Source organism: Primulina tabacum, chromosome 5 (assembly GCF_025594145.1).
Source record: "Primulina tabacum isolate GXHZ01 chromosome 5, ASM2559414v2, whole genome shotgun sequence".
Lineage (NCBI taxonomy): Eukaryota > Viridiplantae > Streptophyta > Magnoliopsida > Lamiales > Gesneriaceae > Primulina > Primulina tabacum.
The window spans coordinates 41,567,930-41,586,459 of NC_134554.1; the positions used below are offsets into that span (position 1 = coordinate 41,567,930).

An 18,530-nucleotide genomic window follows, 5' to 3' on the forward strand; every position below is an offset into this window, starting at 1 on the left:
TCAAAAGGTTTATAAGGAGGATTTGCAAGAATACCTTGGCTAATTCCTCCTCAGGCTCAGTCGCATAGAGCAATGGCAGAAGTCCTGAACGTCATACAGAAGAGGGGTAGAACCAGTAAAAGGGCATATGCAGCTGCCGGCAGCAGCACAACGAACCTCTCATTCAGTGTTGTGAATTCCTATGTAATTAGGAGGTCAATCAAATATTCTAAATAATGTCAACATCCTGCACCACCTATACATGTATAAAAGAAAAGCAAAGAAGTAAAGAGATACAAAAAAGGAAGTAGTACTAGGGATTGAAAATTGATGGACAGAATTGAATATTTCATCATATTGTCTCTCAATCTATACGTTGATGGGATTCATTTTTTTTGCAGATAGACTGGAATTTTCACAGAGAATCATTTGAAGATCGTAAAAAAATTCCTTGGTTATTAAAAATTATGATCAATCTCATCAAATCACTTCAAAATATCAAAGCCACTGTACCTACTTTGGACTGTACCTTCATGTTAAGTATAGCTAAACAGCTGGTAACACATTCTGCCGAAGATACAAAAATCTTGCAGATCACCCTGCAGCAAGAAAACGAATACTTTTAAGATACAATCTGGATCCTTCCAATAAATTGAAAACACGTGAAAACACCCTTTCAAATGTAATCCATTCAAATTGAATTCAAAAGCTAAAATAAAAAAAGCTGGTTAGATGAAGGAAAATCTTTTTGGATCCCAAGAATTTCATTCCAACTAACAAATTTGCAGGCTTAGATACCGAGGAAGAATAACTAACACAGTCATCCAGTATGACATATAGCAACGGAAACAAGCACAAATAACAAGCTTTGCATCTCAGGGAATGACGCAAAATCAAATACACCATATTATTCGCAGTTATGATAATGGGATGGCAACCCTTTCTTTCCACCTACTTTGGAAATTATAAAGCACCAATCAATATTACCTCAAGTCTATAAACATGCCATAAATATTAGAGTAAGAAATTCCAACTTCCAAACTACAAATTTGGAACCGCAACAAGATGCCTACCTGTATGCTTCTCATGGTCATCATACTCTTGACTATATCAACAGTAGAGTGTGCACCATTTAGATATTTTCCAACCACCATAACAACATTGAAATAACAAAAGAAATCAAAAGAAAGATACAACGTGAACTTTAATAGCCATGTTTCAACACAGTTGAGTCATTCTGTTTTGAGTTGTTGATGAGAAAAGACTCTCATATATGTTTCTACACAGCAGAGTTGTTATGTTTTGGGTTGGTTAGAAGAGAAGAAACTAAGAGAGAAATATCAAATACACACGTTTGAAAAGAACTCTTGCAGTTATTAAAGGAATACAAAAATGAGAAGTATAATGGGTTCTTACCAGCGAGGTTCTCCTGGAGAAGTAGCATGAGATGAAGCACAAAGCAGACCTGAAGTATATTTCCCAACATCAGGACACTGAATAGAATCATCGGAAAAGAATTACAACAGCTAAAGGAAAATTATACTCTTGCATTCTGAACTCTGAATCAAGGATTAATTTTCATATTCTGAGAGAACATACAGCAAGTTACTTTGACATAATCACACACGGCACACCAATAAAATATGGTGGAAAACTAATCTCAAACACAATCTTTTGTACGGGATCCATACACAATAATTTCAAGCCAGTGAATTGATTACTGGCTGTGCAAGGGTTTTATTTTCACCAAAACTGCACTTAACTAGAATTTTCCCCTTAAAACAAAAGTTTGCATGATAACACGAATATATGATCACATAAAAGCATTCTAAAACTTGACCCCGAAAGAAAGGAAGTATTCAACTAAATTGCATTCGTGCAGGCAGCAATTTCATCACAAGACTAGAAAAATCTACTTCTTTACAACCCCACAGTTTGCATTCTTATTTTAAAAAAGTCAGTGAGAAACACTTCCTCTGAAACATAAACGAAAATCAAATCGTTATTAGTTTATCACACAAACATACTATAAAGTAACTCCACATACCATGGTATTCTAATGGCGACAATGGAATCTAAACCTTACAAGTTTCGTAATTATAAATAAAAATTGCTATTGTACATAAGGATGCAGTTTGATGGTAACTGCATAATTTAAATCCTTATGACTGTATAGTAACTTAAATGTCAACAAACAAATACTACATTGCTGCCAGAAAGGGAAAAAAAAAAGCAACATCCATATAAGACCAACAATTCCGTCCTAATGTTTACTCTAAACTGCGCTTCACTAATTATAGAATTTAAGTGCTTGATAATACATAAAAAAAGAATTGATGTTTTAAAACATTAAAGACTCAACTCTTTGAAACAGCACCACTGAGAACAATTGTTGTCTGCTAAGAACCAACAATTCTAACAATTCGATTAGATTAAGGTAAGCAACAATTGTCACCAACTAATTCTACCCAACATATTAATGAAGAAAAAAATAAATAAGGCAATAGTAAAAAATATGAGAAAATATGATCATACAAATTCCATCGAAGATATCATGGAAATTGTTCAGAATTATTAGACCATCACAGAGGAAATCAAATGGATATATAAGGTGATTATTTCGTAAAATATTTACCTAGCAATATTAAAAGCAAAATAAATAAAAAATTTTAAAAAGTAGCATATAGGAAGGGCGATAATAAGGCTTCTATAATTCCATGTCACACAACATATTAGGAGTTGCAATTTATTTTGAAGGTGTATGCAATTAATACACTAGTCTGCCAAGTTGTCCTCTCTTACTCCGCTTAAGAGACAACATATGATTAATATTTGGTTAGTGCTGATATAATATAACCAGTGTTCACATTTAAGATATATATTAAGGTCAATTAAATGCTGTCAAGAATTATGAAATATGCCTTTGGCTTGACATGATATATGCAATGTTAGAATAATTCATTTTTTATAAACTGGAGTGGCTGACGCATCTAATAAACAGACCTTTAGGGTTGTTTCTCATTGGACTCCACTCCTACATCCTTTTAATTTGTAGTTTCGTCCCAATGGCGAGAAATATCGACATCAGAATTCTAGATTGAACATGTTCTCTTTTTCACGTCAAATGATTGTCACAATATTTCCGGATAGAGATGAACTTCAAATCCTTGTGAGTTATTATTTCTCAACCAATTATACCTCTATAGCTACAAATAGTGGGTAGTGCACACAAACTTTAAAAGGTATGCTAATGTATGCCAATTTTACACCAAGTACTATGCATTCAAATATTCTTCCGTTTCATATTTTCTCTTGGGCATTGGAGGATTTTTGCTGAAATATGGCTGGTGACCCTAAAGCATCTTTTTGCATGACATATTTTAGTGGCAACCTAGGTCATATATTCTTCATCGGACCCAAATAGCAAACACTTTACCATCTCAAGAGAAATTAATTGAACTAGAAATTACAAGTAGCTAGAGGTTTCCAAAAAAAGCTGAACGAACCATCTCACAGTACCACGGGTCATATTCAAGAGAGTAAAAGAACAAAATTATATATAACATGTATCTCTCTGGAACAAAGAAAGAATATCAGACAACTATTCCGTGGCTTTTAGGGTAAAGATGAGATCGACAATGACATACAACGAAAGATTTATACTCTAAAGTAACATGAACGACAAAAAGTTTGCAAAGGTGAATCATTCACGTTGAAAGTGTGTGTTTAAATAGCCGAAGATCCCATATCTCGAGAGGAACAAGATATGAATCTTTTGTATCCTAGGTAAATGCCAAGCAAAGAAGTTATATACTGAAATCATGGAGAAGCAAGCATTTTACTAGCAAAGAAACAATCAAATCAAAATAAGAGAAGCAAACAGTTATCTATAATCTTACGCTCAACATTATGCTACAAAGCAGCATCCACCTGCAAAGACGAGAGCACAACTAACCCTGTAATACTGAATTTAGAGCTTGAAAAGTTTCTTTCAGAATTGTATAAATACTTGAACATCCAATCATAATTACAAATAGAAGAACATTATACAATAATGGAAACAGGAAGAAACTGGTGTTAAGACAGTGTTAAGCTATCCTAACTTAAGTGCATTAGATTGAGATTTCGTGAGAGGGAATCTAAATGTACCTACTTTTTCCTACAATATGAAATGCAAAGTAGATAAATTGTACTTGACAACAATAACCAAAGTAAGTGATGACAAATACAAGGTTTTCTAGTGAGAGAATTTTTCAAAATGCTCTCTACCTCGATGCTTTCCTCTTATCCGATATCCCTCAACTTCAGTAATGCACCCCAATATTCTACCCTCTGATCGCATCCGTCCATCGTGCCCGGCGCCGTTCACCGGCCGGTCACCGGCCTCCGGTAACTAGGGTTACTGTCTTTTTTCGGTCTTTTCTTGGTTTTCTTTCCCGGGTTTTCTGCTTGTCGTTCTTTTTCTTTGCGTCTAGGGTGTTTTCCGTCATCAACCATCTCCGATCACCAAATCATCTTTGTTGGAGATTGTTTTACTTTTCGTTGCTCACCTAAACTGTTGGTTGCCATCATCTTCTGCCCGCGTCCAATTACTTAGGCCATTCTTATCGACTTTCGCCGACCTCCTTTCCGGCGGATTGTTTGCTCTTTTATCGCTCCCCAGAAAATATCAATTTCTATTTCTTGTTTAAGCTTTTGGTCCGAAAATTCCCATTTCACCATCCTTTGAAATGTTAAGGAGGGATTTTAGCAATTACTATACTGCTAAGGCAGTAGAGGAGGTTAGAATAGAGCAAAAATTATTTCTAATTTCACTGGGCAAAAGGGGAGACACTATTTGCGTGACAGAGAGAACTCGGAATGCGAGTTACATGCTGGAAATTGATCGTGAGAGTGCTAACTGGCTGAGGCAAATTATGGGGGATTACATTACCAATTCTAAATCACATACTACTTTTAACAGAATCAGACGGGGGAAGCAGTTATATCGGTGCAAAAATTTGTTAACAGCCGAGGAAGCTACATTGAAGTATCCAAATTTGAGCGTTCCAGTAAGAAGCAGCGAATTATAATTCCAAGTGGACGATATGAGGAGGGCTGGAAATGTCTGGTGTTTTATGTTGAAAAAATTCTGAACAGCAGCAAACTGAAAGGAGCATACCAATTGAAGAGCAAACAACAACCTCGAAAAACTTCGTTTCGTGGTAAGACCAATTCAATACCTACAGGATCCGGGAACATTGACGCCCATAAAGAATTCCGACAGTGCTTGAGTAAAGAGTGGAACAAAGCTTTGATTGTCACGAAGGAATGCGTTAATATTTCTTGGGAAATGGTAACGTCAGCCCTTGGTAAGGCGGTTGAGAAGAAGATTGAGATCTTTCCGTTCAAAGCAAATAAAGCAATGTGGTGGCCAAATAGTGCAGAGGATTTTGAATTCTATTTGAAAATCAGTAGATGCTTTTTGGAGAAGAGGATTTGCTTGACTTTCGAACATTGGAGGAGCGACATCAACACGGAAGAGGAAGTTTACGAATGCTGCAACAGTTGGATAAGGATTGATGGATTACCATGGGATATGTGGACTACAGATGTGCTCAAAAGTGTGGGGGATAGTTGTGGGGGATTGGTGGATATTAGTCAAGATACGGTTTTGCTAAAGGATTTGGCAGCTGCCAAAATAAAAGTGGTGGGGCTAGAAGGGGGATTCATTAATAGTTCTTTGGCAATTCAGACACCGCGTGGACCTATGAGTGTGCGCATTTACGTCGATTCGGTCAACAAATCAGCTTACGATGTCTATGAAAAAAGATCCTATGCACAGGTAGTAGTTGATGGTGCTGAGTGATAGCAGGTTGGAGCAGAGTGAAAAGACCAATTGAGGAAGACACTGGAAATTTTAGACAAGTAGGCGTAGCGAAGGATGCGAAGTCCACAACAGAACATAAACAGATTATAAAGGATGGGGAAGCTGCCCATCAAATTAACACTGGCAAGGATACAGTATTGGGAGGAGAGGTCCTTTAAAACAGCAAGAATGGAAATATAGCAATACAAATATCGTTCAAGGGATGGAAGTGTTTGTCGGGAAACAACAGGAAGATGTTTACAAAACAAGCAAGCAAGGGGGAAAAGGTTCTAAAGTGGTTGGGTCAGAACCAATGAGAGGCCGCAAACAAATCAAGATCCTCAAAAGGGTTAGTCCGAAAGGAGTGGATGATTTCAAGAAAGGACTAGTTCAATCAATGACCAACAAAGAGAATGAGCATACAAGGCGCTGCGGTTGTACAGAGGACATAAGTAAACAAGAAAAGATCTTTGAGGTCGTTTATACTAGAAGAAAATCAAGGACAAATCATGCTTGGTTTAATACACAAAATGAAGCAGCAACAAAGATCAAGAGACAGTGGCTGGATCAAGAATTAGTGCAGAAGGAACAAGATATCACATGGGAGGACAGGGATTTTACAAAGGATCAGGGCCATGGCTCTGAAGAAGATAGTGATTTTAGGGACGTGGGGACTCATATGTCTATCAGCTCGGATACGACGACACACACCAGCTTGGGTTTGGAGGACATAGGGGATCTCTTTGCATCACCTTCGGATAAGGTACTCAACAAAATACTTCTTCGCATATTCATTCTTCCGATCCTTCATTTCATTCTTCAGAATTTCCTTTCAATAAAAATTCGGGGGAAGGGAGGTGTATCGAGTTTGAGGGAGATATAGTGGTTGGTGAAAAGCCGGGTATGTCAGGAATCAACATCCACGAGGATGATAGGGACAGTGGAGGGAAGAGGTTTTTATCCGAAAATGATGGAGACTACGGCTGTTTGAAGATGATGGGAGTAAAAAGGGTGGAGCTAGGGGATGAGTTGAAAAAAGATGGTAAACGTCAAATGGGAGAAAAGGTGTTTCGATGAAGATTTTCTCTTGGAACATAAGAGGGGGAGGGTCGGCAACGAGGAGAGGATTCATTAGAGATATGCTACGCAAGGAGAAACCCGACTTAGTTATTCTACAAGAAACAAAAAAAGAATTTATTGACAGAAGATTTATATCCAGCGTGTGGAAATCAAGGTTTGTTGATTGGGTTCATATACCCTCAATTGGCTCATCAAGGGGTATTTTGGTTATGTGGGATCCGAGAGTTCTATCCATCACGGATAATATGATTGGGGAATTTACGATTTCGGTATGCATAAACAAGAATAATGATTTATATAGCTGGTGGTTTACAGCGTGCTGCGACAAAAATTCTGGGATGAGTTGGCGGGTTTGAGAGTTTTGTGTGGGGATAGGTGGTGTTTGGGAGGGGACTTCAATGTTGTGAGATATCTGACCGAGAAAATAAATAGCCACTCACAAACAACAAGTATGACTTGTTTTGATACGCTGATTCAGGAATTGGAATTGTGCGACCCACCCCTACTGAATGCGAAATTTACATGGTCAAATTTGAGGGCTATACCGATTTGCAGCAGACAGATTCCTGTTTTTGGGAGGGTGGGTGGAATTATTTCCATATCATAAGCAATCGGTTTTGCCGTGCATTACTTCGGATCACTTTCCAATTGTATTGGAAACACAGAAACTTAAATGGGGACCTTGTCCATTCAAATTCGAGAACATGTGGCTGCAACATAAGGGTTTTAAGGATAAATTCTCTACGTGGTGGAATAGCACACAAGTTGAAGGATGGGAGGGATATAAATTCGTGAGAAGACTTAAGTATATTAAGGACAAAATCAAATTATGGAACGACGAGGAGTTTGGGAAGATTGAAATGAGGGAGGCAGAAATGCGAAACAGAATTATGACACTGGATGAATTGGAGAGTGAGGGGAGGGAGAATACGGAAGGGGTGGCTGAAAAATAAAAATAAAATGGGAGTTGGAAGAGTTGGTGTGCCGACGAAATAGAATGTTATATCAAAAAGCGAAAATTAAATGGTTAAAAGAAGGAGATCGAAACACCTAATTTTTTCATTCCTTGCTAAACCACCGAAAAACAAAGGCTATGATTGGTAAATTGGAAATGGATGATGGGGGGGTTATAGAGGATGAGGGTCAAATAGTACAATTAATTGTTGATTATTTCCAACAGTTGTACAATAATAGTGATGTGAAAAGATTTGGGATTGAAGGAGTGGAATGGACACCTATCGATGATGATATGAGGATTGAACTCAAACAACCATTCTCCGAAGAAGAGGTTAAGAAGGCGGTGTTTGCGTGTGACAGATGTAAAGCACCGGGGCCCGATGGTTATACTTTGGCATTTTATCAGGACTGTTGGGATATAGTTAGAGGCGATTTAATGAAGGTGTTTGCAGAATTTTATGAAGGGGGGATCATTAATGGGTTAACCAATGAATGGTATATATGTTTTGATACCAAAGAAACATGACTCGTTAAAAGTAAAAGACTTCAGACCCATTAGCCTCATTACGAGCTTATACAAGATAATTGCAAAAGTGTTGGCTACAAGAATGAAAAAAGTGTTGTCACATACATTGTCAGAATCCCAAAATGCATTTATTGAGGAAAGCAGATATTGAATTGTTGTTTGATTGCGGATGAGCTGGTTGAAGAAGGGAGGAAGAAAAATAAAAAAGGGTGGGTTTTGAAAATTGATTTTGAAAAAGCTTATGACAATGTTGAATGGGATTTCTTGGATTTCGTCTTACAGAAGAAAGGTTTCGGGGAAAGGTGGAGAGGATGGATAAGAGGATGCGTATCTAATGTTTCGTTTTCAATCATGATTAATGGGAGACCGAGGGGGAAATTTAAAGCATACAGAGGACTTAGACAGGGAGATCCTTTATCACCATTTCTGTTCAATATGGTTGTGGATGTTTTGGGAAGATTGGTTAACAAAGCAAAAGAAGAAAAATTCATCAGAGGGTACGAAGTGGGTTGAGATAAGGTTGAAGTATCACATATACAGTTTGCGGATGATACATTGTTTTTTGTTAAGAGGGAGGAACACTTAGGCTTCTTGGTGCGAGTTTTGAAGGCATTTTGTGATATGTCAGGACTGCGGATCAATTGGGACAAGAGTGCTTTATTGGGTTTAAATCAAGAAGTAGAAGATGAAGATATAGCTAAGGGGATTGGTTGTCGCAGGGAACAATGGCCAATAAAATACTTGGGAGTTCCCCTCAGGGGTAATCCTCTACAAGTCTCTTTTTGGGAACCTATCATGATTAAGATAACTAGAAAATTGGCATCTTGGAAAAAGGCTTTCTTGTCCAAAAGGGGTAGAGTAACATTGATTGCTGCGGTATTGACTGCTTTGCCTATATATTTCTTGTCTCTTTTCAAGGTACCAAAAGGAGTAGCGGGGGCGATGGAGAAAATAATGAGAGACTTTTTGTGGAATGGGAATGAGGGAGAATCACATTGTCATATGGTTAGATGGGAAAAAGTTTGTAGACCGAAGGAGAAAGGTGGCTTAAGTCTCGGGAGTATATGTTTGAGAAACATTGCGTTAATGGGAAAATGGTGGTGGAGGTTTAATGTTGAAAATGACTCGTTGTGGAAAAGAATGATAAAGAGCAAGTATGGGCTACAAGAAAATGGATGGGATGCGGGGTTCGCTAAGAATGTGACTTTTAGATGTCCGTGGAAGTTCATTTCTACAACATACCCGACTTATCACCGACTAGTGAGATTAGTTGTTCGAGGGGGAACCAAAATCAGGTTTTGGGAGGACATTTGGTTGGGAGATTCATCTTTCCGGGATTTGTTCCCATCTTTATTTCAGCTTTCTTTGGTTCGTAATTTGCCTATTTCTTTTTTTGCTTCTTTCGATACTTCATCAAATAATTTTTCTTGGGATTTGCATTTCCGTTGATCTCTCCGAGAGAACGAGATCATTCAGTTATCTTCGCTTTTAAGCATTTTGGAGGGGGTGAGATTGGTCGAAGGGATTGATGATTTTCAACAGTGGGAGGGGGATCAATCCGGGAAATTCACAGTCAAATCTTTTTTCAATTCATTCTTTACGGATAGTAATGGTGCACAAGATTTCAATTTTTTCAATATCATTTGGAAAATTCCTATTCCGTCAAAGATTCAAATATTCTCGTGGACGGCAATCCTTGCAAAATTACCGACATCCGAGATGATGCAAAAGAGATATCCTAATTGTGCTCTTTGTCCCAACTGGTGTGTTGTGTCGAAAGGATGTGGAAACACAAGATCATTTGTTAATTCATTGCAAGTTCACACATGCATTGTGGGCTAAGGCTTTGGAAGAGATGAGACTGGTCTGGGTCGTGCAGAAAACAACTCATGATTTGTTTAGAAGAACAGATCTTGGACATATGCTCGGCAATAGAGGTAAAATTTTCTGGACTGTGGTCATCCATGGGATTTGTTGGGCAGTTTGGTTAGAGAGAAATAGGAGAATTTTTGAAGAATTGGAAGAAACCACGGAAGACTGTTGGGGAAATCAAGTTCACAATAGCAAACTGGATCGGAGCGGACAAGCACTTTCAGGGATTGTCTACATTTGATATTCTACGGGATTGGTCGTTTGTGTATTGTTAAAAATTATTTACATACTATTGCGTGGCAGTGGACCACTAGTCCACTTCTTGTAATGTAAAATTCTAATATTAATAATATTGTTATGTTTCTTATCAAAAAAAAATTGTACTTAACAATTCACCATAAGAGGAAAGGAAGCATTTCAAAGATCTATCTACACCATTCCTTGATGGGAATTTTACACAAATGGATGCTTACAATTGAGGTGAGATTGCAAAATGTTGGCTAACTCCGCATAAGGCAGTTCCATATCACATGCCTACCTTTGCCAACCTGCAGAATTTTTACAAAAATAAAATCAAAATATGCACAAGGATTAAAAGAAAAAAGAATATCAAGCAGGTCCTGCATTAGACATCCTACAAACGCGATACCTCATATAATGGTCCAGAAAGTTCATGGAGTTTATTTTCATTATCCTTAGTAAGCCCCAGACGCCAACCAAACACAAACAATTTAATCAGAGCCATTGATGAGCAACAATCCAGTCCATACACAATATATGATTGCTATTGGCCATGATAAAGAAAAGTGAACAAAGAAACCTAGACTGCATCCTTCCCCACATATGATACAACCAAAGAACTATCCTTCTTAATTAGCATATGACTATAAATAACAAGTCCAAGGAACAAAATTATTTCAAGAAACCAGGAGGACACACTGAATAAAACTATATCTTTTCCTCCATACATATAATGTGATATACCTCATTCAAGGGAAAAGCTAGCTTCTGCGATGATTTCTCATTTGGAGCAGCAAAAAGCATCAATAAAGAAAGTCTAAGCAGACTCCTTCAAATAAAATAAAAAACTGGTGAGAAGAATCTTAAGAAGACTCATTCAAATGAAATACAAAATTGGTCAGAAGTTAAAAAGAATAACAAAGAGTGCTGAGACAAGATTAAACTTAGGGTTCCATGCTGGATTACAAATAATGTGGAGTTTAAAATGTTTTTGCTGTCAGATTTGTTTAGGGATTGGAATCTCATATTGTGTTAATATGATTCCAGTTCTTACTTTGTTATGCGATGACCTCTGGTCTCCTTTTTGTAATTAAAATCTTTTGTTAAAATAATATTGTTTCTTATCTTATCAGAAAAAAAGAAACTAGAAGGCATTTCTGCACATAAGAAATAAGTTATATCACATAAAAAGTAAGATATCATAGTGTTTGTTTAAACATCAAATTATTATAGTTGCAAACCATATCACACTGATTTCTTAGGCTCAATTATACAGAGTGAAATGAAGTTTTTGCATGTAAAGGAACAACTTACTGCAACGTCCAGAACAGATCGTCATAAGAATGCTCTAAATTGCCACGTTAATAATTCTGCAATCGAGAACAAGCGAATTCCGGAAATCAAAATTTGACTGCGGACTCCAGAAAGGGCAAATGTGATATCAGAAGTATGAAAAACAGAAACATGAGAAACAAGTCTGAATGGCGGTATCACTTGAGTAAGCAAACTGATGAATTAACATTTGTACTGAAAAGCGAAAGTAAAAAAAAACCTACAAAGCGCATGACCAAACCAACAAAGATAAGAGAATTGTGCCCCTGCAAGACCCTAACAAGAAAAAAAATAATTCCCTACTGGTACCAAAAGAATAAGTTCGAAATGAAGGCAAAGAGCAAAACAGACAACAGCTCTCCTCTCCCTCAACGAAGAGGTATAGATATTAACCAAATTAAAATATCAAGAAAATATGAATGCATCTCCAGCACACAAGAAGGAGACAAATAGACTACAGGAGCACAAATTTTTTGTCACCGGAGGATGAAATATAAACCAGTCAATAAAGCTACAGGTAAGTGTCAAGATTTCACAATAACATCAATGAATTTTACAAAGTTTGCAGATATGCTGTCAAACCAAAACAATAAGTGATCTTTACGGATGCGAGTAGAATAATTGCGGATGAGACAAACAAATGCAGCATGCCTGCCACGAATATTAGATCGTTTTAACTCAAGATGGTGGATAAATAAGTAGCAACATGAATGCAAATGTGAACAATAGAAAAACAAATTTGGAAATTATTGAAAAATATTGTGTCGGATTTGCCATTGAATGTGTGATCCATGAACAAGGAAAAAACATGATATCACACCATCCACCAGCCCAAAGGATACTGTTAAGTATTGAGATATTTGATGTTTATATTTTTTTATCCACTCAAAAGAACAAGTTCTGTTGAAACCTACCATGGCCATTTGCCCTCCACGACTCTCTCTTTTATCAGGACAACCACATGCTCCCTCCGGGATCGTTTTACAGTAACTGGGCTTTTATATGTATTAGCGCACAGCTGGAAAGTGAACATTGCCTTGTAACCTTTGACCATAAATATGGAAAACTGTTTTTCTCAAGATTGAAATAAAGAGGAATACTTCAAGTCATACCAAATACATGGAAGCAACTAAAAAGATCTCAAACTATTTCAAAAAGTAAAAGAATTAGAAATCGAATTTTGATTCATTAAAATCACACTTAATATTTACTTATGTTCTCTCAGTTTATTTACTTATGTTCTCTCAGTTGTCCTTCCCTCTCATTATGTTTTAAAATTTTTGCATCATATCACAGCTGAAAAGCCTTCAACAGTTTTATACCGTATTTATTTCTGCTCAATATGATATAACTGGAATTCTACATATTGATATCCAAAATTCTATTAAGCCCTTTTAGTTCATTTAAAAGCTTAAATTCATGTTAATTGTTGAATCAAAAATGGGGTCAGAACTCAATTTTTCATTTGATAGAATCTAACTTGGTATCGTCAATATTGAAATCAATTTGTAATTTGATTTAAATGGTTTACTCCATCATTAATATCCCAAGATATCCTCTTACGAGCATGAAGTGGCGACAATTGTATAAATCAAGAAGAAAAAAATTAAGTTGTGGCACGTCGTTTATGGCGACAACACTTATGACCAGACTTTTCGCTTTTTTTCTGTTGTTTTTCCCATCTTCCTATTATTCAAAATTTAACAGAGTAATCTGCTACAAGTTTAGCGACAACGGAACATAAAATAAGGTTGAAAATAACCACCAGAAGATAAAACAGAGCCCACAACCCAGTGAAATACAAAAGAGCCATGTCGTGTCTGGTAAGCACACAACCACAAATATGTAATGGAGTATCAACTTTATAAGGCACAACAATTAAGTTGCTGCAATAAGTACCCGGCAAAACACAAGGGCAGCAAGCTCCGCCACCTTGAACTGTGAGCTTGTCATAATCACACATTTTTCACCCCTAATTGAGTCACTCAAAATCATAATAATAATAAATAAATAAAACACAAACAAGAACAGAGAAGCAGCATTTCATAAACCCACCAAAAATTAAGCATGTTATAATTCTAACCAGGGTGAATCGGTGCTGGAATTACTCATTTGATCAAGCTCCTTGCTCATCACATCCACAAGTTCTAGTAAAATAGAATCGTCATCCACACCTCTAGCAAAGAAGAGAATCCTACTAATGAAGGACAAATTAGAAGTACTACAGACATTTAACTTTAAATTAAAACCATCAACTTAGTACCACTCAAGACACCTTTAGACTTCGATCATGTCATCATGAGTAGCAAACCAGTACCGAAACACGAAATGATTTACTGCTTGATGAATTTCCAGGGATTTGCCACCTAAATTTGGTCCATCCTTTAACAAATATGTATTGATGCACTCCACAAGCTTGCGAGGAATTTTTCCCTCATCCCTAACATGCAAAAAGAACAAAATTATAAAGTTGACGATTATTGCAATAGAATAACTATAAGAAATCTGTGTAAGGTGGAACCAAAATACAAAAATATCGATGCGTTACCTTACATGAGAAAAAATATCTCAGAATATTAATCACAATGAAGAGGCGGATATGAAATTCCCTAAAATTAATTAGGGAAAAGCCAATTATAAGTATTTCCAATAATTCTCGCAAAGATTCGAAGTTCACAACACATGTAGAGAATGAGACTCCCTGCTTGAATAATTCAAAATCAAATAAAAGAAAGTAAATTATCTTTATGTTTATCGACTGGCCCATTTCAGGGGGAAAATAAATTAATAAAACAAGGTAATGACCCGTCAAACTTTACAAAATAATACAAAGAAAAGGAAAAAAAGTTTCCTTCATTTTTAAATAGATACACAAAAGGAATGGCAATGAGCTCTACATATTGTTCAATGCCTATTAAACAATAGGACTCAATGCCATCCTAAGATAAGAAATATGAATCGGAAATGTTTCAGCAAAACAAACGAACTGTGTGAAACTATACAAGTATGAATTCTACTTATTGCTGGATCCTATTAAACAAAATCATTGAAAATTATGTAAAAAGATGATTTCATATACAAGAAACTCAAACTCGTTACCCTCCAAGAAACTGAACAGACACGCCAGTAAAAGTCTATCTTCTTGATTACTTCTCGAGCTTTGTCCTTGTCGGATGATAGCTTGGAGACGATCTCTTGAATGTCTCTGGAAGTGAGTTTCAAGGCCATTTTTAGCGTATCCAATAGGGTTTCTTTAGAGAGAAAAGGCGGGAGAATCAGGAGATGGATCGGGGAGGAAGAACTCTGTTACGGGGTATTTGATAACTCAACAATGGGAGCGGAGGGGAGCGGGGCCAATTCAGATATGGAAACCGACAAAACGCGTTTTTTTATTTTTCAGCCGTTAACATTGCAATCTCACATTTGGTAACTTTCAGACGCTCCTCTCGGGATATATTTAAAATATAAATTTTAGGTAATAATTTATAAACATAGTTTGCACCGTTTTTAATTTATTTTACAAAAATAATTTTGCACAATGTTTTATATTTGAAATAACTTGATAAACTTATTAATTACATATATAGACACATACAATGTAATATCTCAAAATGCAAAATTTTTATTTTTAAATTTTACATATTTTTAAAAGTGACAATTATATAAATTTATTGAATTAACAAAACAAGAAGAAGAAAAAAACATGTCTCATTTAATTTGAGTAGGCTTGCGTTTGTTTTAAAGTTTTTATTACTATTTTATTTAAAAAAACTCGATCTTCTTTCTTTCATTTTTTAATAATATATTCTTGCAGTTATGACAGTCGATTGATTTTCTATTTGACTTGTGTTTATTCTTGAGTTTGAGTTTTGGGGCTTTTTCAAAAAATTAATATTAATTAAAAACTATGTAATAAAATATTGTAAATATGAGATGTTTGTAAAAATAGTGCCTTCCGTAGAAATTTATAGCGGATTCTAAATCCATGACAGCCTGTCACGGATTCCCAATGTGACTTGTGTTTAGTCTTGAGTTTGAGTTTTGAGGTTTTTTAAAAAGTAATATTAATTAAAAAAACTATTTAGTAAAATATTGTAAAAATTAGATATTTGCAAAAATATTGCAATCCATAGAAATTTATAGTGGATTTTAAATTTTTTTAAAAAATGAAGAAAAAGAGTCTGTCACGGATTCTAGGGAATCCGTCACTCTTCCTCTTTAAATTGCGCGCATTTTCTCCGTTTCATCTGCCCAAAATGCTTCCTTTCTCCGGTTCATTCTCGCAAAATGTTTCTTTCCTCCGATTCATTTGCGTAAAATCCTTCTTTTCTCCCTCGGCCTTGTATTAATATTATTTGTTGATTTTGTCATTCATTTCATTCGAAGAGGTGTGAAGAGGTAATGTTTAATTTCGTCGATAATATTATAATTATATATTAAGAAATAATATTTTGTTTTGTGTAAATTTCTATTAATGTTTTTCATTTATTTCAGATATTAATATCGTCCGTTGATTTTATTACAAATTCCATATAACCGTGTTTGAGAAGTTAATTTAATCGATTTATTAATATTTTATTTGTATTATTTATATTGTATTTATAATTTTATTCAATAGCATTATACGAATAAGTATAATTTTGTTAAATAGTATATTTTTAATATTAATCACATATAGATATAATAATGGGGATATAAAAAAATAATGAATATAATTATGTGCTTTTTGAAAATATTTCAAGGTTATTATTTTTGCGTAGTCGGAACACAACCGGAAACAAGAATTTCTTAACAGCCTTCAAGTATTTTCCGCAAAGAAGTCGAGGAAATGCAAAGAAGTCGGAGGAATTGCATAAAGAAGTCGGAAGAATTGCTCACAATTTAAATGATGGTAGTCACGGATTCCTAGAACCCGTGAATGCGTGTCACGGATTCAGAATCAATGACAGTCTGTCACGGATTCTACGCCTTTGTTTCCTTTATTTTTTTTAAAAAAAATTAAGAATCCTGTAAATTTTCTACGGATTGCATTATTTTTACAAGACTCACACCTTTGCAATATTTTGCTAAATAGTTTTAAAATTAATATTATTTTTTTAAAAAAAGCCCTTGAGTTTTGTAAGATACGAGGATGGATCATGTGCTTTTTACTTTTTTTCTTTAAAATAACTCTTTGTTGTTTATTTCGACAATATATATTAATTCACAAAAATTTACGTGAAACGGTCTTATAAGTCAATTGTGTGAGCTTGATCTACAACTCGATCCATTTCATTTAAAAAATTTAATTTTTATAATAAAAGTATTGTATTCCACTTTAGTATGAATCGGGTTAATACGTCTCATGGAAAATTATATGTGATATCTTCTCAAGTGATACATACGGTTAATTTTTCTCCTTAACTCGTAAATCACGTGCAATGGAGGATAGCTTGGCTTGTTGTTTAATTGTCTTGAGAATGGGAAAGCCAAAGTAAATTTCATAAAAGTTGGGTTTTTAAAAAATGGTAGAAAATGGATGGTTGTTATCCAAGTAAGTGCTTAATTATCTAAAATAAATTGATGTACATTATGTTATATATGTTACTTGTGGAATTTTATTATGAATACCCGTTACAATTCCATCCAAAGAAAAAAGTGTATTCAAATTGAGGATAATATAAGAATGTCTCCAATCAACTATGTCACGTGAAAGATTGAACGGATTTGCTATGTTATCGATTGAGAAAAAATATTTGAACATGTAGAGCATGAAAATTTTATCAATATTTGTGCGGCCAAAAACTGTAGTTCATATAATATTTAAGTGATTATTTAAACAAAATTGTAAAATTTATTTCATTATATTACACAAGTTTTGAATGTGTTCTATATTATTTGATTGTTTGATCCTTTAATTATATTCTCTTTTACACATGTATTGTTTTACAAAAAAGCGTATTAATAAAAAAAATCACATTTTATCGTCTTATGAGTCCATTTTTTCAATTTGTATCAAACCTATAAAATATCATATATGACCAACTCAAAATTAGTTCCTTGCTCAAGGGTGGCAGTCACCAGGAGATGTCAGCAACATGATTGGCTTCATGGTTACAATGACGAACTTTTGACTCGGAGTTTGTTACATAACATTTTGAATTTCAGTGTAATATAAACAATGATTTGCAGAATAGTCTAATTTTATAAATAGTTGTGATAATCAACATAACATGCTTTATAAACAATGATTTGCAGAATAGTCTAATTTTATAAATAGTTGTGATAATCAACATAACATGCCTACATAACTATGGATAAGGTAGAATGAAAAGCATCAAATGTCCATCCCCGACTTGCCACCATCGTTTAAAAATATGACGGTTGAAATGACTCGTGCTACTAAAATACTGATAGGGAAAAAAAATTCAAGCTAATTTTGAAAATGCTCATACACATGTATGCGAATGAAAACAGTCCACCACGCGTATTAAAAAATTATTCGATTATTGAATAAAAATAACTGCAGTTAAATAAATATTAAATATCATCATATTCCTATACTACTGTTTGAGAAGAACTCAAACACAGCAATCAAAGCCTGTCGTATCATCAACGTATAAAAAGATATAAAAGGCATAAAAAAAACAATGTTCATCCCATAAACATATAGTGCGGAAATATGCAAAGTCCTCGGGCCATCGTGCGCACTCTCAG

General features: G+C 35.1%; 1 protein-coding gene and 1 long non-coding RNA gene across 2 annotated transcripts in view; one reads left to right on the plus strand and one right to left on the minus strand.

Moving 5' to 3' along the window:
- Window positions 1-15,072, minus strand: part of LOC142547730 (serine/threonine-protein kinase ATM-like) — a 75,489-nt gene extending 60,417 nt beyond the window's left edge. The window contains exons 1-10 of the mRNA XM_075656147.1: window positions 14,934-15,072; window positions 14,383-14,443; window positions 14,110-14,274; window positions 13,918-14,028; window positions 13,734-13,806; window positions 12,749-12,852; window positions 11,247-11,331; window positions 3,691-3,761; window positions 1,396-1,472; window positions 1,053-1,084 (exon numbers count right to left, since the gene is read on the minus strand). Coding sequence (XP_075512262.1) covers window positions 1,053-1,084; window positions 1,396-1,472; window positions 3,691-3,761; window positions 11,247-11,331; window positions 12,749-12,852; window positions 13,734-13,806; window positions 13,918-13,967 — 492 coding nt within the window. The 5' untranslated portion in view covers window positions 13,968-14,028; window positions 14,110-14,274; window positions 14,383-14,443; window positions 14,934-15,072. The remainder of the gene's footprint in view (window positions 1-1,052; window positions 1,085-1,395; window positions 1,473-3,690; window positions 3,762-11,246; window positions 11,332-12,748; window positions 12,853-13,733; window positions 13,807-13,917; window positions 14,029-14,109; window positions 14,275-14,382; window positions 14,444-14,933) is intronic.
- Window positions 1-15,222, plus strand: part of LOC142547739 (uncharacterized) — a 48,115-nt gene extending 32,893 nt beyond the window's left edge. Inside the window, exon 2 of the long non-coding RNA XR_012820725.1 lies at window positions 14,962-15,222. This is a non-coding gene — a long non-coding RNA (uncharacterized LOC142547739). The remainder of the gene's footprint in view (window positions 1-14,961) is intronic.
- The last annotated feature ends 3,308 nt before the right edge of the window (window positions 15,223-18,530 follow it).